The sequence below is a fragment of the Scleropages formosus genome, chromosome 21 (genome assembly GCF_900964775.1).
Source record: "Scleropages formosus chromosome 21, fSclFor1.1, whole genome shotgun sequence".
NCBI classification, from domain to species: domain Eukaryota; kingdom Metazoa; phylum Chordata; class Actinopteri; order Osteoglossiformes; family Osteoglossidae; genus Scleropages; species Scleropages formosus.
Genome location: NC_041826.1, coordinates 16,771,205 through 16,794,799, shown reverse-complemented (window position 1 = coordinate 16,794,799; position 23,595 = coordinate 16,771,205). Strand labels below are relative to the sequence as shown.

The 23,595-nt window shown below is 46.7% G+C and overlaps 1 protein-coding gene across 2 annotated transcripts; it reads left to right on the top strand.

Moving 5' to 3' along the window:
• The first annotated feature begins 3,882 nt into the window (after positions 1–3,882).
• Positions 3,883–22,946, top strand: vezt (vezatin, adherens junctions transmembrane protein). 2 transcript variants are annotated; one of them, XM_018730208.2, is made up of 12 exons: positions 3,883–3,938; positions 7,390–7,530; positions 11,604–11,693; positions 12,322–12,506; positions 13,307–13,591; positions 15,133–15,282; positions 15,817–15,964; positions 17,005–17,375; positions 18,352–18,545; positions 20,005–20,105; positions 20,517–20,724; positions 21,217–22,946. In XM_018730208.2, exons 1-12 carry the CDS (start codon positions 3,903–3,905, stop codon positions 21,756–21,758), a joined length of 2,451 nt encoding a protein of 816 aa, XP_018585724.2. In that variant the 5' UTR covers positions 3,883–3,902; the 3' UTR covers positions 21,759–22,946. The 2 variants fall into 2 exon arrangements, with proteins under 2 accessions (XP_018585724.2, XP_018585725.2); XM_018730209.2 differs by having other exon boundaries at positions 15,145–15,282; positions 21,217–22,945.
• The last annotated feature ends 649 nt before the right edge of the window (positions 22,947–23,595 follow it).

Below are 23,595 nucleotides of genomic sequence, written 5' to 3'. Positions count from 1 at the left end.
CACACACACTGCCCGAAACCGCCTGTCCCAAGAGTGGTCATGGCGAGCCAGAGCCTAACCTGGCAGCACAGGGTGTAAGGCCAGAGGGGGAGGGGACACACCCAGGACAGGATGCCAGTCCATCACAAGGCACCCCAAGCAGGACTTGAACCCCAGACCCACCAAAGAGCAGGCACAGGCCAAACCCACCATGCCACCATGCCCCCTTATCTAGAACTCAGCGTAACCAAAATAAACCACACAAAGAACTGAAGACCTCTGATGCATTTAACGTGCAATTGCAACAACAGGGTTTTATGGTGAGGACTGAGTGCAAAAACACATTCCAAAAACTACTTTAGACACTGAGGGTCTAGTGAGAGAGAGAGAGAGTGTGTGTGTGTGGACATGGGTTTAATACCCGCTTAGTCTGTGTGAAGTTTGCATGTTCTCCCCGTGTCTGTGCGGGTTTCCTCCGGGTGCTCTGGTTTCCTCCCGAAGACATGCTGTTCAGGTTCACCCATAGTGTGTGAGTGACAGAGAGCGAGAGAGTGTGTGTGTGTTCCACTGATGTATGGATGAGTCATCCACTGTAAGTAGTGTATCTAGCAGTGCAAGTCACCTTAGTGAATAATGTGTGTGGGCTGATAAGACTACATAGTATCTATTGGAAGTCACTTTGGAGAAATGTATATGAGCAAGTTCTGTGGACAATGACAGCATACTTTTCCAGTGCTGATCTTAGATAACAAAAGGACAGACATGGAAGTAAATATAAAAATCTTCTCTGCCTCCTTGTTTTTAAACAGAATTAAAACCACATGATATGCCATGGTCTTCTGAAAATTCTCTGTCAGTAACAGTAACACCAGCATAACAATTAAAAAAAAAATACATCAAGACCTTTGATATCTAGCCAATGAAGTCAATGGTTTTAGAAACAATTTCTTTGGATAAACTGTCATACAAACATCCTCCTAATCATTGTCATTGCCTCTGTACAATAATATGTGGAACACTCCAAAGGAAACAAATAATTGTGCTCTAATGACAGAGCAGTTTTGCCAAGTTTGGTTCTACGCAGCTTCATCATCTGTGGAGTTTGAGAACTCACACTGGGGGGAAGAGACAGGCAACCATTACAGAATTTCTTTTGTGTTGCTGTGGTTTCGCTCAAAAACCATGCTAGCACAGATGCACACTGTACAGACATTACCATTAACCATAGATTAGACATGGGTATTGTTAGAAAACAACTTGAGAGTATCATCACAAAATGAACGCTAAAATATATCTGTTTACAAAAACAAAGCCTTACACATCTTACGTTAACATGTAACTTAACTTGGAACCAGAGTAAAGAAAAATGTTCATTACTATCAGAAATGTAAGTCACACACCCACATGGGCACACCCAAATAATCAATCTACCTTAGGCTCTGTGCTCAAGACTTCTGCCAAATATCACCAGTTGCTGAGACACAGGAAGAAGGTGCAGTGGTGCGCTCATTGTTCCACACGCCCGTGTAAACACAGGGAATATCACAATCCTTGCGAGCAGTCCTCCTTGGAGGCTGATCTAACTAAAAGGATCTATCCAACATATCCAAGTCAACTCAACTGCTGAACTGAAAGAGCACTCCATGTGTTAGAGAGAGAAAAACCAGACAAAAACAAGTGGATATGTTTATATTAAAATGATATATTATTGAGGCCACTGTGGAGGACTAGTATCAGCAAGATAATACAAGTAGGATGCAGAAAAAAACATGCGGCTGTTTGTGGATGTATTTCCACACATTTTTTGAACTATAACTTTTTTTAAATACAATGCTACTACGAAAATATAATCAAGGATGCACCCTTTCGCCATTTCCTCTGATCACTAAATGAATTTTCAAATTAAATAAAAAATAATATTGTTTATGAGCTATTTTGTAGCCTTTCTCACTCATGGAACTGAGAGATATGTATAGATACTTGATATGATATTGGTGTAGCAGGTAGTGTTCTGCTGGGGGGGGGGCAGCGGACTTGGTTTGGTCCTGCTCTCTGGTGGGCCTGGGGTTCGAGTCCCGCTTGGGGTGCCTTGTGACAGACTGGCATCCCGTCCTGGGTGTGTCCCCTCCCCCCTCCAGCCCCATGCCCTGTGTTGCCGGGTTAGGCTCCAGCTCACCGCGACCCCGCTTGGGACAAGCGGTTTCAGCAATTGTGTGTGTTTTGTTTAGTCCTGTTGTCTTGTAATCTCAAAGTGAACAGTTTGAATCCCACTCCTGCTGCAACACCTTTGGTCAACGTAGCGAAGCTGAATCAACACAGAAAGAAAACCTTGCCGCAGGAATGGGAAACACAACAAAGTTGATTATCGAACAATAAGTCCATTTGCACAAAGAAATCGGCTGAATAATTATACGTAACAAGTCAGGATTTTCATTCTAAGTAATCCTTCATGGTGTCTCCCGGCGTAGCTCTTGAGGCCAGACATTTGAAAACTTAATTGACGCTCTTCTCAAAATCAACTTGCAGTAAGTTAGTATGATTCATCCATGATTTATACAGCAGTGTCATTTCTACAGTACATAAGAGACCTTGGTCACGGGTACTACAGCAGGATGTGGGACTCGAATCTGGGTCCGAACCTGAGTGCAAGGCGGAAGTTCAAAAGCTACCTGCTCCCCCCGCGCGTCCCCCCCCCGCCGCCTTCAAAGAGCAAGGGTCCCTTGCCTTGAACGGACGACACTTCCCGGCTACCAACAGGGCGCAATCATTACAACCCTTACTTATTTCAAAACCATTGCAAAATAATACAAAAAAAAAAAAAAAAAAAACGCCTCGGTCGCTTTTTCCCCACATTGGTCCTTTGTTGGGTTTTCTCTTTTTTTTGTTTTCTTAAACACATAGTGCACTGACTGACAAAGAAGGAGTCGACGGTCAGAAAAAGTGCACACACAGAGTGGAGCACCACTCACTTGAAACTTTAGCCCGCTGCATTTTTTCTTTGTATTAATTAAAAAACATTTTGATAAACTATTTCTGAAGTCGACTTAAAAGACAACAGACTCAGAGCGGGTTTCAGTGTTTTGTACCGAACTGTTTCCTTCGCGTACCTCTCTCTCAGTCTCAGCCAGGACGAACGGGACTCCCGCTGCTTGTGTTTTTTATGAAAAATCAACTTTTGGTTACTGCTAACATCATGTTTGTGTGGAAAAGCCGGGGAGAATGTCAAATTAATCATTAATGTCTTAATGAGTCGTCAATAATTTGGCTGTGTGTGGGAAAAGCAAGGCATTTTCACAAATGACACACTACTTGTCTCATACGAACGCTAAATCAAGTCAAAAACTGGAGTCGCTAGTTGTTTCTGTCGTCTTTTTTGTGGAGGAAACGTATAAAATCTCTAATATCTAGAGCAGATTTAACTTGTTCAGTGTTAAAGCGTCCGACCTGTGCTCATGATTCCCAAACTGGACTCTCACTCCATGGATAACCGTCCGTCTCAACGACGTCCCATGATCATCGCCGAGCCGAGGAATTCCGTCCTTTTTCTCTTCCAAAGTGCATTGTCAACTCTGTATCCACGAAACTCCAAAACACTCCATTCCAGTTCTACGTTTCTTCGTTCTTTTTCCCTTTATCTTCAGGGAAAAAAGTTGCGCTTGTATGTCCGTCTTCAAACAACTCTTTGAATCGTGCCTCACTTCCACCCCTGTTCCACTGGAGGCGCCTCGCGACTGCCCCCCTCTCGCTGCGAATTGACACGTGACCCGTGCCGAACCGTTCCGAGTTGCATTGTGGGAATTTGAGTTTCAACCGAGAAACGCTCTCCCTCACGTCTCCAAGCTGCGGCCTCTACGCTTCTTCTTCGCAGCGACTGGACTACAATCCCATAATTCGTGTCGCTCGGATCCCTATGGCGGAGAGCAATGACTGAGGAGTTTGATGAAGAGGTGGTATTCGAGGTTCGTGCGCGCTCTGTGTGCTTTTGCGCTTCGTGTGAATTGCGTTAAGCTGCTGTAGATTGTGGCAGGCGTCAGCTTGGGTTTACTGTGCGCCTCCATCTGAAATGCAGTGCGAGTCGCAGCCTCAGCGAGTGCTCCGTGCGGCTTTGCTACATCATTCATCACATCATCATCATCATCATCATCATCATGTGTGATGGGAAGCGCCTCCAGTTACCTTCCTCCAAGCTGTGTGGAGCCCGAACCAGTGTGGCGGGCCAGGTAGCATCTGGGGTTCAGCTGCAAACAATCTGTATAGCTGTGAGTGTTTAGGACTGTCGTTATACTTAGCATTTCTCTGACCGAGTGGGTTTTAAAGGTTCGGAATCCCTCTCGACGATCATCTTCCTCATCATTCCATCATCTTCCTCATCATTTCTGTCACATCATCGTCATCATCATCATCATCAACAACCTCTCCAGCTCATCATTTCCGTCATCTCATCATAATCTTATGGTAACAGTTTTCATCATCTTCTCCAAGTAATCATTTAATTTCATCTTGATCACCCAGTGATCATAATCATCTCCTGTGGATCAACTGGTGGACTAGTAGGGTTTCGGCTGCTGTCAACTGTAGCCGGCCGGGTCGTCGGTCCAGGCGAAAACACCTGCTGGTTTAGTCTGAGAAGTGTGTAATTCTACTAGGGTGCTGAGTTGGTTCTCGGCCGTCTGGTTTCTTGATGAGCTGGTTCAGATGTGTCGAACTGGGTGGGTCGGGGTTTGTTTTTCCCTTCTGAAAGTAGAGCTTGAAATTTGCGTCGGTCGCTGCGGTGGATTCTTATTGCTGTATGTTATTTTGCTTTTGTTTTGGCCAAAAAAACCAAAATTGGCATCTTATGTACAGGTACTTGTGTTGTTTGCAGTGCGAGTATTGAAAAAATGAACTAGGGTTTGAGGTTACCCCTTATGCATTTCGGAGTTTAACGTGCTTTCTAACAGACGACTTCCCACGAAATTGCGACAAAAATCAGACCATCTTTATTTGGTTCAGCAGTTTTCTGACCTTCCTGATACCTCTGTCTTCCTGCTAAATCAGTAGAAGTCCACGCTGTATACTTTGATCACACACACACACACACGCATTTTCAGAACCGCCTCTCCCATACGGGGTCACGGGGAACCGGAGCCTACCCGGTAACACAGGGCGTAAGGCCGGAGGGGGAGGAGACACACCCAGGACGGGACGCCAGTCCATCGCAAGGCACCCCAAGCGGGACTTGAACCCCAGACCCACCAGAGAGCAGGACTGGGGTCCAACCCACTGCGCCACCGCGCCCCCCATACTTTGATCACATAAGACTAAGTAGAGATCAGGAGCGATTGGTTAAAGGCAAAGCTGGTCTCTTTGCTACGCAGCACATGGTCACTGAAAGCGGGTCCCTCTGGGTCCGATTATTACTGGCTCCGAACCGTAAATCAGCTGCACTGTTTGGAAACTAATCCTCACAAACAGAGAATGTATTTGTTAGACTAATTCTTCATGAACAGAGGTGAAAACTCTTGATCCAGATTGAAGGACATGACCTGGGGTAGATGAATAGTGAGTCAGTTCACTTTGTTTTTATAAAGCGCTCAACCAGGTGACACTGACTGTTGGACAGTAGAGCACATTAATGACAATAATGTCTGCTAATGTACCACATTGCACGAGTCCACTGTCGTGGTGCTCCGCAACCTATCCCCGAAGCATGCAGTGTGAGGCAGGGTACACCCTGGATGCTATGCCAGTCCATTGTGGTGTAATAACTTTATTTTAACTTCAAATAAAACTAGAATTAAAGCTGAATGTAAACGTGTTCTCTTATTATGTACCTGATACTCCCATAATTTTGTCCAGTTTTTATAAGCTTTTGGCCACTTTCAATTTTTTTTGTCTATCCAAAAAGCTTAAAAGTATAGATATACCTTCAATTATTTACATGTAATGGTCTGTAAACACCCCCGATGTAGTTTTGATAAATGCTCCTTCGATTTTTCATTTTAACTTTTTTTTTTTTATTCGAGCTACTTTAAAGTTAAAAGTGATTTAAAATTACTGAATATAAAAATACTGCATCTTCACAAACTCCGGTTCGATTCTAAACGTATTTCATGTTTGCATCTTGTTATTGATCGCTGATGCTGATTAATACCAAACATGAGCTGTTAACACTGTGAATGTGAATTGATTTTCTTGGAGTCCCACACTCCTCCAACCTAACAGCTGAGAGCTAAAGTGTGGATTAAATTTTGCTCCACGAAAAGCAAAATTTTAAGAATAAGAAAATACATTTCCCACTTTATTTTTAATTGTATCTTCAAAAATGAGTTGCTCTGGCATTTGTAACATGAGGAGCCAGTGTATTCTAGAGTAACCTACTGTACTTGGCAACTGAGGAAAGGAAACCAAAAACTCCCAAAGTATTGGTGACTTCCCACTCTTTATGAGAATTTTGGTGTAATTCAATGGGCCTACGTGACGAGCCTCTGCAGCTGAGGTTCTTTTGCCTTCTTTAGGCCATGGACCTCTGAATCTGTCAAAAGCTAAGGACCCCATGAGAAAACTGTCCATAAATCTAGAAAAAATATTGCGCTGAATTTATTGCACTGAAATTTGATTACCCTCCCACGGAATTGTTTTTGGTACTCAAAGCTTAGTAAAAAATATTTTATTTATAATTAATGTTATTTTCAAAGCAAGTCTGCGCTTCACAAGCCCATCCGCAGACCCTCCAGAGGTCCACGGCCTCCAGGTTGATTACCCTTCCTCTGTAGCCAAGTCCACAAATATTCAATGGACTCTGAAAACCCATGAAAGCATTTCTTCACTCGTTCTTTGTTCGCATGTCAAAACTCCTTCCAAATATATTTACACGGCAATATATAATAATGTGTTAGATGGATGAATGAAGGAATGAAGGAGGACCACGGTGTAATGTGAAAGCGTACTTATTTTAGCCAGATCTTACAAGGTGATGACTTTCCCCTTAAGTGAATGTAGGACTCGCAAGCCTCAAAAATGCATAGTAAATTTCTTTAGCTGCTGAAATCCACAGGGAATGATAATCTGGGATATATTCCGCCTTATCGCTATTGAGGATGTACTCTGAATTTCTGAGTCCGTTTGAGGATCCGGAGCATGCGGCAGATCGGGGTTGTTTCCTCGCTCGGGGCGGACTTTCAGAATACCTGCAGTACAGGGTCGGGGAGATGTGCTTTTGGGTTACGCTGGGGATGTCTGCATCTGCCTTCAGCACGTAGCGCTTGACGTTATAATGCGTTGTAGATTTTAAAACATTTTTGTCCTGTTTTTCAAATGGCCTGCTTAATTTCAGTTTTTACAGTTGAACTGCTGCTGTGGTTTGGAGATGGATGGAAGCAGTTAATATTGATCTCTCTCTCTCTCTCTCGCCTCTTCCTTTCACTCTAGAATTCTCCATTGTTCCAGTACTTGCAGGATCTAGGCCACACGGATTTTGAGGCATGTCCGCCCCTGTCGCAGGAGGAAGAGCCGTGTGTCACGGGAGAGGAGGGGCACCTCTCTTTGCAGGATGTTCCCGCCTTAACCAGAGTGAGTACCCCCTCCCCTTGCCCGTGACTCGCACCCCCCTCACGCCTGCTCCTTCCTCTGCACCCTGGCTCGAACCCTGGAGCTGCCTTCCTGTCCAACGGGCTCTGCAAGACCCCCATCGCTCCCCCACACAGTTACCCGCTCCCTGGGGCGTGTCCGCTGTTGCTGATGTGGGCTCTGATGCGGAAGGGACTGGGTCACGCCGGTCGCTTTGTGAGGTCAAAGGGCAGCGTTATAATGTTCTGTCTCCTTTTCACTGATACGATTAGTGTCTTTTCATATTAAAAGGTACAGACATCAGCATGACAGAGTTCAGTAATAAAGTGTCTGTCTCTTCAAAAGAAGAAAGTACATTACATTCTTGTTGCTTTTACTGTCTCCTGTTGCAATGAATTGCAGAGGGAAAGTACATTTACATCTGCTTCTGGATGTTGGGCAGACAACACTGACGAGTCTAGAGGAAAGAGGAGTGAGGAAAAAGCCTCAGAGCAGCACCACCCTGGGACATTGATTAGCAGGACCCCCCCCACCCCCCCACCCAGTGTGTGCGCACTTCTGTGTGTATCTGCCTTTGCCCGTGCTTGCAGGATTTGAATATTTATGTGTGTGTGTGTGTGTCTGCATCACGGATCAGCCCTACTTTTGATAGCCGTGTGAGTGGGGGGTAGGGGTAGGGTGGGGTGGAGTTTGGGTTATCCAGGTCGCAGGGACTCTGCGGACCTGATTAATGCCAGACGGTAGGACATCGGCTGCCGCACGCCGCGACCGTGACCGGCGATGAAGAGCGTCGGCTTTAGTGCTTGGGCGCAGCGGGCTGGGGGTCTGTGATGCACCGGAAACGGGATGGATGCAGCGAGAATGTTAGGGAGATGGAAGCCAGACACCATAAGAAGGTATATTTTGTTCTTTGTGGTTTTCGGGAAGGCGCTTAGAGTGCGGATGCGGCCGAGGGCAACGTGCTGGGAGGCAGAATGTGGACGAAAGGGTGTTTTTATTTCTTGTTGAAACCCATGCGGTGACCTATAAAGTTATATTTGTGCCCCTCGGGGAATTGTATCTGTGATGGTAACTGCTTCGTCTCTTTTTATTCGTTATTTACTTACGTATTGAGTGGGACTTGTGACGTCCCCCTTTGCTTTTGATTCCCCGTCACACACGTTACCTGCACAGTGACGGTTCTCATTCCTGTTCGTCTCTGGGCCAACGGCGGTGCTCGCTGGGGGAAGCATCGCACACAGACTGCCTTCCTCTCTGGGGATTTTGCTTATATCGTACGAAACGTTGGACTACGGCATGGAGCGCTTCTCCTCCAGCGTCACACTTTCTGTTACTTGAAGGCAGCAGGAAATGATGCTGAACTTCGATCCCTTGATTTGTTGTTTTCCTGCATATTGTTGTCATGCGAGGTGGGAAAAACTGCCGTGTGCATGAAACGCAAAGTGTGAGCTCATGCCTGGGCGTGCGTGTTTGCGTGGCCCCTGCACGCGCTCAGATTAATCCTCTTGAAATGTGAGATTTGCTCCCCGGTCCTCGCCGGGGGTCGTGCCGACAGCTGGAGGAGACGCCCGTTTCTCAGACGGAGGGCGACTCCCCCGGTGCCGCCGTGCTGCGAGGGAGGCGGTCTGGCTGGGTGGGCCTGACGGTTCTGCCCGGAGGGGCTCCGATGTACAGCGTGGCACCGACCCGCATGGCGGGCTGAGGGTGCTGCAGGGGTCTCCGCCACACATGTTCTTTTGTTGAGCTCTGGAATGTTAACCACCGTGTTCCAAGAGTGGATTATTTTAAGGAAAATTTGCATAAAGCTCTTTGCTTTTCCTTGTTCAGCCCCTTTGGCAGCGTGGTGTTTCGTCTTTCTGTCAGTCACGTGACCAGGACCGATTACCGCATTATTTATTGAGGTCACCTATTGATCGGAGAAGGGGATAAATCCCATCGGCGTGGAGTGGTTTCGCAGCGGTAGGCACACGCTGAATTGAACTGAATTGAATTGTACGGGCAAGTCCTCCTACCCAGCGAGTCCATTGCTGACGCAGGCTGAGGTGGGCTCGATAAGTTCTAGGCTCTGGGGCTGAAAGGTTGGCTTGGCATTCAGGTGTCGGGAAGCGTTTGTGTAACGTTTACGCAACAATTTTTTTTTTTTTTTTTTTTTTCCGATGCGTTGAAAGATTACACGAAGGATGCTGGAGAGCCCCAACAAAGTGTTGGTGTTTGTTCCCCCCCTCCATACGATGAGGGTATTTATTGATGTCAGGGCTTTTCCAAAGAACAACGCTTTAGCTCACGGAATTGGAAGACTAGTGGAGTGAAATTAGTGTCTGAACAGCCTATGTCATATCAGTATTGCATCGCTTAGCGCCTGAGGAGTGGTGTGTGTGTGTGTGTGTGTGTGTGTGTGTGTGTGTGTGTGTGTGTGTGTGTGTGTGTCTCCATTTACTGGAAAGAGAGGTGGATGTGGCTCCAGAATAACAGAAACATGGAAGAGTAAACATGTTTGGACTGTTCTGTGTTACTGGAGATGGAGATCACTGCCAAGAGTTCCCCAGTTGCTCCCTCTCAAGAGGTCTGTTTCCTTAACCCCCAATGGAACACAAATACACACCCCTTCCCCCCAGCCCCAAAAACACCACCACTAGGCTAACCGTTGGGGAAAAGTCGTCCCGCACGGTACGGCTCCCTTGAAATATGTGAGAGATTGATGTGATTCCGAACAGATGCTGCAGGGGATCAGTAAAACCTGTAGGAGATCTTGTCCTTCTTGATCTTTCGCTTCCCCAGGCCTCTTTCCGAATTCTGGGAAAGAACTCCTTCACACGGGTGTTGGAATTGTTGAACTTAAAGGAAGCTCCCTTTTTTTGAATGAGTTAAATCATCATCTGCAGGCACAGATTAATGGGAACGATCAAGCCGTACAAATGGATCGGTAATGCGGGGTGAAATGTTGCCGTTTTACACTTGGTCAGGCTTTGTTTTTGGGAAAACTAAAATGTTCAACTGGATTTCCTGTTTTTAACTACCTAAACTGTGTCTAGCAGGGTTGCATGTTTAAAAAGTATGGCATTTGTGTTGAGATTTTAAGGTTAAATGTTGTGTGTTATCAGTGGGTAAAAGTACCGACTGGTTTCTGTGCGTGTGCTAAATCGATAATCGGTAACTTTGTGATCTCGTGTCCTGGTCAGTGTGTTCATCAGACACATCAACAGAATTAATTATTTGTCCAGCCTTGAGCTATGACTGTCACACATTCTCTTTTGCAGTGGCGTTCCATCCCTGTTTGCCGGATGCCGTGTATCCCATCCAGATCACAGTCACGCTCATCAAAAACACAGCGATTTTCACAAAAAGCTGAAATTTCTGAGGTTTATTAAAATTAAGTGGGTTGTTCTGCCACTGCTGTCAGACCTCATTTCCATCTCTGGGAACTTCTAAGATGCGTTCTAGCCTCAGATCTACGCCACCGATTAGATTATCGTTTTTTTTTTTTTTTTCTGCGTAATGACCGTGTGCTTTGCTTTCTGAAACGTGTTGAGCTGGGTAGTCCCAGGATTTTGTGAAGGTGTGTGTGTTGGGGGGGACTGCATGGGGTCTGGGGGGCGCAATCCTTTGTGGGGGGAACAGGCCAGAAAGAGAGAGAGTGTAAGTGGTGATAACAGGGACATTGTTGACTCCTGAAAGAGGCCCTGCAATAAAGAATCCCGGCAGAATTCTAAACTGGGTTTCATAGAGATGCAGAGTCTTGTCTTGAGGAAGTTCGCAACGTCCAGGCACCGGACCAGCTTTTGTCCGTGCACCAGGGATGTCATACAGAAGCATATTTGTGATTTAAGCTCTTCTTTCTGGCTTAAAAACTGTTTTGGTGGGTCAGTGGGGGGTATGGGGTTGGAAGGATGGCTGGGTCAGGATGCCAAATATCTGTAGATATGCAGAAGCTAGACAGTTTATTTCCTGTGAAGACCGTCATGCCTCTGGTCGTCATCTAAGCCACAGTGTGTTCTCTTCTCTTGGAGGATTTGCAGGAGCTCTGAAAACCATTACCTCCTTCGTTTTTCTTCTCTCCCGCTGTCTGGGATTTGCAGGAGGGCCTTTTCTGGAGACTGGCTGAGGCCATAAGAAGGTTGAACCCCTTCCACTCCAGAGTCATGTCCAGCAGCCTGGAGCAGCAGCTGGTAGGGGTCGCCGCGCATGTAGAGGATCTGTTTTTGCCTGCAGTTCTTGAGCCAATAAGAAGAACCACAGATGTGTGGGAATTTGATTCCCGTAATGCCATTGTTGTAAAATTTTGTAAATTATTTAATTTTTATGAAGCAATTTGAGAGTCAAAAATTATTATTTTTTTGACTCTGAAAGCATAAATTATGTGCTTTTAGGGTCAAAGACATAGGCAGTGATTTTAGTAGAATTTATTTTTTTTATGTCATAAATATCCATGGCCAAGTTATCAATATTTCTCCTAAGAAAGTTGAGAAGCAAGAGCAAAGAAGGCATAGGGAAAGGCAAAGACAGATTGAAAGAAAAAAAAAAAACATTATAGAATAAGTTGGAAATCACTTTTTTCCATCCAGGAACCAATTATTATTTTCCATAACAGCGGTAATTTGATCTTCTCACAACAGGGTGATCTCATGGTGCCAATTATTCCCGTTATGTGAGAGACGGGTATATGTTGCAGAATGTCAGCACATGGAATGTGTGTCAGTATTGTCTGGACACACGTGGATGTCCCTGATGAGAGCCAGGTGGTTGGGAGTGTTCTCACCGCTGTCTCTCCCTTCCTTGCTCTCTCCCGCTCTTCAGGACGTGGCTTTTCGGCAGTACTCCCTGCACACCGTCCTGGAACAGGACGTGCTTCTCCAGGAGGATGTGGAGCTGATAGAGCTGTTAGACCCCAGCATCCTCTCAACGGGGTCATCTTCCTCACCCGCCTGTGGCCCCACGGCCACCCCGCCCACGCCCCGTTTCCTCACCGTTCTTTCCCTCTGGTACCGCCCCGCGCACACCCAGCTAACCCCCCTCCCCTTGCTCGCAGCTAGAGAGAAGATTCACTGTCCCCGTTGTTAAGTGATTATCATTTTCTTTCGTCATAAGTGTCCTTGGTGCCTGGGAGGTACTAGATTATGACGACGGTGGTACTGGTTATTCATTTGTTACAAATCGGATTCATTAAGAGGACAACAAAAAGGTTCTCCCCCAATCTCATTTCTGTTGTAATTTACACACATACACACACATTTTCAGAACCGCTTGTCCCATACGGGGTCACGGGGAACCGGAGCCTACCCGGCAACACAGGGCGTAAGGCCAGAGGGGGAAGGGGACATACCCAGGACGGGACGCCAGTCCGCCACAAGGCACCCCAAGCGGGACTCGAACCCCAGACCCACCGGGGAGCAGGACTGCGGTCCAACCCATTTATTTTTATTTAATTTTATTTTTTTTACATCTCTTTTCTCTCAACTTTTCCTCCCTCCCCCGTGTCCGTTGCTCTATAGACTGTGGTTAGTTACACAGAACCTCTTCCCACATTTTATTACTAAAAGATTTACTAAATCAATTCAGTGTGATTCCTGTAGCGCTCATCACATCTTCAAAGGTAATTGAAACGTGTGGGGTCCAGCGCAGACTGGCTGACAGAGCGGTGGTCTCTGGTCATTGACGCACTGGGCCACCAGCTAAGCGATAATCTTACATAGTTGCATGGAGTGTGGTAAGATGATGGCCTAACCCCCCGAGCGCAACGCTCCTTGATTTTGTTACTTCTGTGGTCTCCGTCGGCCGGCAGGGACGTCTCCGTGCTGGTGGGCTTCATCGCGGTGCTGGTGGGTCTGCGTGGCCTGGAGGACGGCCCGAGCGCCACGACCCTGGTGCCCCTGGTGCTGCTCCTGGTGGGCGTGGTGCTGCTGCGGGGCTGGAGCCTGTGGCGGACGGCACGGCTGCAACGAGCCATGTGGGACCATCGGGCAGAGCTAGAGCAGCTCGTGTTCAGCAGCCGGGCCTTGACGAGCTTGGCGCGCAAGTCGCTGCGGCTCATCCAGGAGACTGAGGTCATCTCCCGTGGTTTTACGCTGTAAGTGTCCCTTCTCTGCATTGTGTCTGTAATGCTGCTTCCGCACTCGGCCCTTTCCCCGCACCCCTCCGTCACCCTCTGCACCCCTGCCTTCTGGCCCTTACCATGAGCGCTCCCCTCGTGGCTGACGCTTGGCAAACTCCATACCATCCGTAGAATTAGACAAAGCAGTGAGAAGTCTGGGTCTCAGAGTGACAGAATTGAATTTTCAGAGTTGGAGTTAGGGTCCCAGGGTGGTGGGGCTTTTGTCCCAGAGGGAGCCGTGTTTCGGCGAGAGGGTATCTTGGTATTTTCCACATTGTGCTCCAGAGCTGAAGTTGGTGCCTTTGGCCCTCCGTCAGGTTCCCTCCCCATGGGACTTTGCTGCTCACCCTCAGTGACCGCTCCAGTCAGCCTTCTCACTCTCGCACCCTTCACTCCTGCCACTGCGTGTAGCCCACAGTCCCTGGTAGTTCAGGTGCTGGTCTTTGCTTCCAGCACTGTCACAAGTATCAGTAATGGGTCCTGGTTTGATATTTCAGTGGCCGGGGCCCTGTGATGAAGGAGGGTAGGAGCTTTTAGTAAACCTGAGGTCAAGGGCTGTTTACTTCTTCACTCTTCAAGCCTGCCTGGGTTGCTCATCTATGTCATCCCTCCATATAGAATAACTAGAATGCTTTCGTCCGTTGAAAGCCGTAAGTAAGAGTTAAATAGAGGTTTTGGATGGAGTCCAATCAGCCTGTTTTTATTCAGATGAATGACAGTATATCTATATGTCATTGCATTGCACGAACCCCTGTGTATCTGTTCGCAGTTATTCTGGAGGGAAAAAAAAATAGCGGAACACCCCACTCATTCGGTGTCCACTCTTCCAGGCTTGTTTACGCCGCACTTCTATCCTTCCAGCCTGCTCTGATATCATATCCTCTTCCTTCCACCCACGGCATCATATCCTCTCCGTCATCCAAACGCTCCTCTGTGTTTATGTTCTGGCAGATGTTGTTTCTGTGTGCTTGTTGTCTCTGTATGTGCAGCGTAGTGACCAGTGATGTCTGTAAAGACCGAGGGAGGAATAGGAGGACCGTGTGTTTCTTCTCTGCGTGCTGCATCGATTGTGTTGTCTGTGCCGTCTGTGCTCTGTGCATGTAGAACCCTGTTCTGTGTGATGATGTTCTCATGGAGTTATGTAGTAGGAAACACTTAGCGCTGTGGTTAAGGGCACACTTTTACTGCTAAGGTTGCTGGTTCAAGTCCCAGCAAGAGTCGTGCTGCTGTTTCCACGAGCAACGTACTTAACCTGACTTGCTTGAGTGAAAATAACTAGTTGTGTAAATGCTTTAAATCTTCAGTTGCTTTAGATAAAAGCATCGGCAAGCAGCGGAACGAGAACGGCAAGCGTAGGTTATCGCGTAGCGCGTGTGTTCAGCGTAGCTTTTTTTCTGCAGCTCTGTCGTGCGTAGCTTAGCATGTTTAGTGTAGCATTGAACGTAGCTCTGTGTTGTGTGTAGCAACGGAGCCACTGCGGGATGTCTGCACAGTTGTATCACATTTCACTTCTCAAGTCTGCTCGACAGGGTGAGTGCGGCCTGTCCCTTTAACAAGGCTGGGCAGCCCCGCGGGCAGCAGCTGCTGGGTCTGAGGAAAGCATCCTTCAAGGCCCTACGCGGGGCCTTCCGAGCAGCTCGCCTGGCCACCTGCCACATGCTCAAATCATATCCTTCTGCATCCCGTCGACTAGCCCCGCACCTCTGGCCCAGTGGATGGCATGACAACCTAGGCAGGAAACCGGGTCAGCTTGACCGGATCGCCTCTGGTGTCCCGGCCCTGGAAAAAGATCCACTCGCCCAGTCTCTCTTCCCCCTGTCACTCATGTCTCCCTGTTCCTCCCGTCTCTCACTCCCTCCTCTTCTGTGTCAAACGTATTAAAACACACTTTCAGCTACTTTCCCTCAACCTGCCTTGCTGCCTCTGCTGGAAATTCAGCTACACAATATTTCAGCAGCCCTGATTACCACTCCGCCCAAAAAAAAAAAAAAAACAGCTCTGTTCTGTTTATCTGTAGAGGATGTTGAGTCCCTAGGGTCCATCTGTCTTCTGACAGATTATGGCCCTCTCGGAGTTTATATGAAACCAGAAGTAAATCCCTGAATCTGTTTGAACTGAGTGTATACTCTTGCTTGTAGTGTGTTCACCAGGCACCTGGGAGCCCCACAAAATCACCATTTAGTCCTTAACCCGTTTGCCACATACCCACTTAACTCAGAGATAGACAACGTGACCAACTATGTATCAACTGTACCGCTGAAGGAGCTGGGCCTGGGCTTGGGGGAGGAGCCTCTGTCTGAGGAGCGGGCGCAGGAGCTGACTGATGACTACAGCCTCCCTGCACTCAAGGTGAGCACCTCTGACTTCTAACCCCTGATCTAGCACCTCACAGGCATGTTCTTGCATTCACGACATCTTTCCTTAGCGAGACATAGTTTGCCTGCCCCTTCTCACAATTCTGCCTGTGCTTTCGATGTCACCTGTGCGTCCTCTTGTCTCAGAAGCTCTGCTGAATCTGTGTGGGTCACTCGCTGGTTTCTCCTCCTGTTCCTCTCTTCTTTGTTCTTCATCAGCTTCCTATTTTTCAGCCTGCTGCCCTCTTCATCCTCCTGTTCCTCTCTGCATTTTCTGTCCTTTGGTGTTCTTTTTTACTTCCTATTAGACGTAAAATTTTCCTTCTTATGTCTTAATTTCCTTTTCTCACACAATGCCGTATTGCAGCTCGTAATGAGGCGAGCGATGGTGATTGCAAAATTCAAAGGAAGGGCCATTGCGCTGGAAGTCAGCTGAACTTGGGCAACTGTATGCCAGCATTACACGGAGCCCTTTCTCAATCAGACAGTTTAAGAAATGATGCTTGTTGTTAACCAGAAGCAGCAATATTACAAAACATCCTTTCCTTCATTCCCATTCAGTTTTGTTTCACTTGTTTCCATAGGGACAATTTCTATTGCTTCTCTGCTTCCCCCGCATGACTTCCTTTTCCCTGCAGATTTTGATGTGGCTGCTATTTTGAGCAGTGGTTCAACTCTTTAAATGTGTTGTGTGTTTACAGTTCCTGCTGTGATTCTGTCCAAACAGGGGAATCCAGTGCTTCTTGAAGCTGAGCTTATTCAGTGACTCGTGGGGCTGTTTGCAGGGGGTCACGTGACCTCCCCAGTGCCGTGGAGTCACCAGCCTTATGGGCTAAACACTGGTCAAGAAGTGGGTCAGGTCATCATTAATGAGGTCTTATTGAGGAAAAAACAGGGACATAAAATCAGGATCCAGTGATGGAACCGGATCAGTCATCTAATCTATGAATCCTACTGGAGTTGATGTTCGGGCAGCTGCAGCATGTCTGTGGTTTTGTATACGTGCTGATTGTGTCTGTTTTATTGTCTCTCAAGGTGCTGTTCCAGCTATGGGTCGGTCAAAGCTCAGAGTTCTTCCGCCGGCTACTGCTCCTCCTGTCACCGGGCCAGGAGGAACAGCGAGGGTTGGCAGACCAAGAGATCCAGGGCAAGCGGACCGAAGGACGGGAGAAATTGTGCCTCATGCACCGGGTAGTTGCTGAGGTGACACAGCCCCTTCATCGCACCCTTCCCTACTGCCTGAATGACCTGCAGCGCAGCTACGACTTCCACCGCTACTTCGAGACTCAGCTACAGTCACATGGTTCTGATCGGATTGGGCGTGCCCGGCAGAAGTGCCGTGAACTCAACACCCTCCACGCGTCCGTGCGGAGCTTGCAGCTTCACCTCAAGGCACTACTAAATGAGTATGTCTCCTCTTGACCTTCTCTCCCTCCACAGCAGCAGAGAACTGTGCAACAGGAACGAATAAAGTGCCAGTGAAGCCCTGATAGGTTTCTTCTGTTTTATGAGCCAATGTAATTTGTATGAAAAAATCCCATCAGCTATACATACAACAAATGCCTTATTACAAATACACATACTAAGCACAATTTAGAGGCAGAAACTGGCCTACAATGTATATCTTTTCCGCTGAACAGAAACCGAAAAACCTGGAGAAAATCCATATGATCACGAGCACGTGCAAAATCTGTGCAGACTGAGCAGGATATGAACCCATGCTTTACAACCCAGAAGCTGCCAATCACTTGCTGCACCACACAAGAACAATACAACAAAATAAAAATAAATTAATAGTAAGATAAACTGAGAGGGAAAGGTTATAGGAAAAAGGAAGTATGTAAATGTGTTACCTGTACGCAGTTTTGAAGGTGTGAGCGTTAAGCCTGGATTTAAAGGTGTCTAGAGAAGTTCTGATATTCTGGACTTGGTTTTCATTTACTTTTTCTCTGTGTTTAAAGGATAAGACAGGAATGTTTCATGTTTCCTATAAGTAACTATGTGAGGTACATCATGAGCATTTTCATTTATGTCAGTGTGCAGCAGGAACTGAAATATGCACACCGATAAACATTTGAAAACGGCTCTTTGTATGCCTAAGGCAGCACTGTGTGGTGACAAATGTCCTGCTAAATTTTGGCACTGGAGCTCAGAAACTTCATATTTTGTCCTCAGTTGCAAGCTTATGTGTCTCAGGAAGAAAGATGATAGAGAAGTGAGAACAGGAAAACGCCTACAAGTTACAACATGGCAAAACCATTAGTGAAAGAAGTTGCTAGAACACTTCTGGTATGCAAATGGTGTCGTGAGACTCTTGTGTCTAACAAAGTTTTTACAAAGACTCATTATCTTTCACCTGGATTCAACATCCCTCTCCCCCAGACTGATCATCCTGGAAGATGAGCTGGAGAAGCTGATGGTTTCCCGGGAGACGGTGGAGATGACGTGTGCAGGGTACCAGGAGCTGCAGGGTAGGCTCCGCCTTCTGCAGCCACACATGCAGGCCAGCTCTAGCTGCTGGGAGGAGACAGTGGCCCAGGTGGAGAGGATGCTGCAGCGTGCCACCAATTGCCCAGGTGAGAGGAAACACCTCCTGGATGACCATCTGCTCTGATGCCCAAGGGCTGTAGATTTGTTTTTTTCACTGAGACCTATATTTTAGTGCCATGATTCCAGCTTCATAAACTGTGACTGGTTTGACAGTCATGTGAGGCCACATAAATAGAGCCGAAGTCAAATTAGGTTATGAAAGTTATGTGTCAGCCAAGCTGATGCAGCAACAAGCTTTGACTTCTTTGACTGTTGGGTTCTGTCGGCTGTGACTCACTTTGACCGCCCCTCTGTCTTTCTTGGTTTTCCCACCAGGAGAATCATATTAGATCATAATTTCTCTGAAATGGTATGAAATGAAACAGACGGAAGAGAGACAATGAATGACAATGTCCTTTTTTGCAGCACACGTAAATTTGTTGACATGACTCACTCATTACCTGATCGGGTGCCTAAAGGTGTTGCCTTCCCTGGAATGCAGTATGTTGAGCTGTGGAATGTCAAAGATTACATGAACAGAAAAACACTGGTATCTTCCGTTCGGGGGCTTTCGGTGTTCCATTCGGGGTGAACAGCAGCACTTCAGCACCGTTTTACTATATTTACGTTTATTTATTTAACTGAGGCCTTTATTCAAAGCAACTTAACAGTGTTAAGCTACTTACAGTGATTTATCCATTTGTACAGTTGAGTAATTTTTATTGTATCAGTTAAGAAAAGTGCTTTGCTCAAGAGTACTATAACTGGAAGTGAAATTCTAACCTGGGTCCCTTGATTGCAAGGCAACAACTCTAACTGTTGCGCCACCTGCTGCCCCAGTCACTCTTTTGTCACTTATGTTCTTAGGAGCTGTTGTCACCAGTGGAGTCATAAACAGCTCAAAAAAAGTCACAGAAGCATGAATTTTATGACAGCACAATTTCACATTTACCTCTATTTCTAGAAGTAGTTAAAGTTCTGTAAACAGAGCATCCAAAAATGTCTTTCTCATCTACATAAAGTGCAGGCTACCTCAAAATGTCAGCCAAGCTTTTTTTTTTTATTTTATTTAAAACTCACACAAGAATAGCCAGGCTGGCACAGTGTGAGCTGAACTTGAGGAAAACATCTGACTCAGGTTGAATGTATCCACAGAAGCCTGTTTTCTTCTCCTTGATGAAGGAGGTGGCTCAAAATGCATGAGGAAATGCTGTCTTTGTAATAGCGGAGGCTGTTATTTTCTCGTGCTGTAGTAGAATGAAGACGTTTGTGTGCGTGTGTGTGTGTAGGGTACATGGCTGCGTTCGGCTGGGAATCGCCACTGCTGCTTTCCAACGGCTTTTCATGCAGCTCAGCCGTGGCTCTTCCCTTTTTTCCAAACTGTAGGGGTCCTTTAATGAGCTTCAGCGCCACTGTGAGCTGAAAGGGCCCTAAATGTAACACACAAGCTGTTCCTTTGGCTGCCCGGTACAAAATAACCCACAATGTTTGTCTCACCTTTCGCAGGAACCCCTGATACTCCAGAAGAGAGGACCCCAGCTCTGCCCACTCCAGCGCCTCGTCCAGTCACCCTCATCCAGGACCAAGACCCCATCCCAGAGGAGCAGGTACACTCTCTTTGGTCTCCACCTTAAGCCCCACCCCCCCACCCGGAACTGTCCCGACACGCCGATCGCATAAATAACGGCATAACTGTAATGGCAGTGCACTGCTGGGTCATATCTTTTTTTGTGTTTCAAAACTAGAACCGTGAATCATGATTTTCATTATTTATTGCCGGCTTTTCTCTTTCAGCCTGTACAGATTTTATAACCTAATAACTGAATTTGATTTCCTGCATACTGCAGAGGGGGTGGAGGGGAGGTGGGGTGGTTCAGGAGCAGATTTTCACTCTGTTTCCAGGGCTACCGCAGTCGTTCCCATCTAACAGGTTATATCATCCATCCAAAAAGGACCAAGGTAGTATTTCATCATATTGTCCCCCAGTGATGGCTGGTCTTTCTTCCCCCGCTGGCCAGGAGCTAGAGGCGTACGCATCAGACTCTGACTCAGATGGAGAATGGCAGAGCTCTTTCCTTGACCTCATGACCCCGGAGGAGCGTGAGCAGCAGCGGCGGGAGAGGGAGGAGTCGCGGCGTGTACTACAGGAGCTGAAGTCCGTGCTCGGGCTCCGCGCCTCCGAGGCGGAGAGACAGCGCTGGAAGCAGCTGCTCTTCAGCGATCAAGGTTTGGGAGACCAGCAAACACACACACACACACACACACACCTATCTCACCAAGCATGGCAAGAACATTAAAATGACACCGTAATCTTTCGTTAACTGCTTTCATACAGTGTCACAGGGCTATGCCCAATGTGGGTGTGTACAAAGTGTGGAACGATTGGCTGTGGGAGTGGGGGAGGCAGTGGCAGCGGTGGATGGGGACACGCTGGATGGAATCTATTATGAATGGACAGTGTTCCACCCAGCTTTGTAGAGCAAGCCACAGTGTAATTAGAGACTCCTGACATGATTACGCTCCTCTCCTCATGTGACAAATACGGGTAGCTGCGACATGTAATGGGAGACTGGGACATGAGGTTATGTCCAAGAAGCAAACTTCAAATTGTTTTTTGAAAATGCCTGCAGGCGTTTTTATCTTGAGGTCGATGAGGGTCCAACCTTTGTGGATGTGCTGTAGCGTAGTTTAGTTACTCTTTTCCTCTTTGTCCCCCAGCTGCCCTGAAACCCTTGTTGCCTGAGGAACCACCAGAGGCCCACAGAGTCCAAGAGACTCCTGAAACCCCTCCAGAATCTAAATGCACAGAGAGCAACCACTTGGAGAACTGCCCACAGGCGGCAAAGGGGGATGGGGGTGACCCCAGGCCCTCTCCCACAGAGACTGAGGTGGAGGAGGAGTTTAGCTGTGGACAGTCAGAGGGAGCTGGGGGTGTCACCTGTACCAATGTCCTCAACACCACTGAAGGGACTGTACACTACCAGTACGATGGAACGGAGGAGGAGGGTGGAGGAACGGGGGAAAGTGGGACATGGTGCCCCCTGGTGGGGAGGCCCCCCACCCTCTCTGTGATGGACAGGCTGACGGAAATCCACGGCTCAGCTGCCCTCAGCTTCAGCTCCACCCTCGCGGCCCAGGTAGCAGCTCGATCCCATTCGTTCACCAACATGGAAGAGCAAACTTTTGGAGATGAGGAGGTGGAGGAGGAAGAGCAAGTTACCTCACGTTGTTTGGTACACAAGCGGGGGCAGGAAGACTAGAGATGTACAGCAAGCGCTTTATCAAAAACAGTGTAGAACAACAATATTTATTTGAGTATTTTTCTGTTATTTATTTGAAATTCTGCTTAACAAATACCCTGATAGTTTACTTTTTTGTGTACTGTGTTTTGAAATGTATATGTAGGATGTGTAACAACATTTGTTATTCCTCATTGATGAGTTTGTTGTGCTTTTTTAAAGATCCTTCAGTTGTTATTGTGACTTTGTCACCTTACCAAACCTACAATTCATTGCTCTGTGTTCTTACAAGTTCCCTTGGGCAGCTTGCGCCACAGAGAAAGCCGTGGTGCTTTCTGCTCCCGCTCAGGGAAACCTTTTCAGAACCGGTACCAGACCCAGAGCCGAAACTGGACCACAAGCACGAAGCAAAGGTCTTCGGCTGTCACGTGCACACGTGCAACTAATCCGTCCTTAAAGGTTCGAGGCCCTGGCATGTGCATCAGGAAGCTAAGATACTCAGCTTCTTGATCCAAGTAAATCTTCAAACAGTTCAACTGTTGAGGTTAAGAGTTTGTATTAGAATTTCTTATATTAAATGTATTAATTGAGAGAACTACATACGTAGTTAACTTATGTACCTGACATTGATTGCTCCTTATGTTCTGTTGATTATTAAGTAAACAGAATTTAATGTATGTTAGCTCAAGAGAGGGTGGGAGTTCCACATGGAAAGGAGACCGTTCATTTTTAAGTGTTTACACCCAGTGCCAGATTCTCAGGTACACTTTCTGTGCAAACTGCACTATGAATGTAAAGTTACCAAGTCAGTGACCCAGATCGGGTGAATGTGTTTATTACCTGCCTGCGGTGGGTGCCCTAAAAGGAACTAATGCGGGGTAATTTCATGAGCTGATCTCCTGAATGTTCAATCAAATCACAAAAGAAAATATTTCTTTTACTTCCTGACAAATTTGCTTGAACTGACCACGCTAAATTGTAGAAGCCTTGTCGACATTTCTGTACGGTTGCGCTCGCACTTTCACGCAGCCACAGCGAACCTGAGAGAATGTTCAGCCCAATGAACCTCTGACACACTGCTGAGTGTGTTATGTTCTCGAAGCTGCATGCTTGTGATGATTTCAGTGCCAGGCTGCACCCTAGGTGGTGGACACTGCTGGGGTGCATTTCTAGGAAATGTGGGGGTGTGAAGGGTATTTTTTTCTTTTTTTTTTTAAAAAAGAAAAAAAAAAAACAACTTTGTTTCATCTATGCATTGTCTGTGTGTTTACTTAAGGCTTTCCACAAGCAGGTCTTGTTATTTTGACAATTCCCATTGCTCAGCACATTTCGCATGGCAAAGTTTGCTAACACAAGTTGTTCTACGACACGGCACGTGGTTGGACAGCTGGATGAGAGAGCCGTGTCATGGCATGTTTCAGTGGTTTCTCAAAGAATGATGTCTTTGCAGAATGTTTGTAAATTGTTGCTGATTCACAGTGTGAATGATGTGTTAATTCAGCTTCATTTGTTTAACTTTTACCAAAGTCTTTTAACAAAGTGTTAACTTGCACATAGAAGATAGAAATAAACTTTAGACAAATTGGTGTAATTTCTTTTTTCCTCTTGCCATGAGTATTGAGAAGTTTTTAAACATAGTCATTGATTTAGTTCAGCTGCTTAAGCAAAAATCTTGTGTGTTGATAGTTACCTCCTCGTGATAAATGAGAGCTAAGCTGTACTTCCCATCAAAAGCAAGTGATTTAGTAAAAACTGCAACAGTAACAGGTGTTTAAAAGTGTCACATGCAGAAAGATAGACAAAAGGAAAGTAGTGACATGATTCTCTAGCATACACTCGGTGTTGTCAAACACCATCC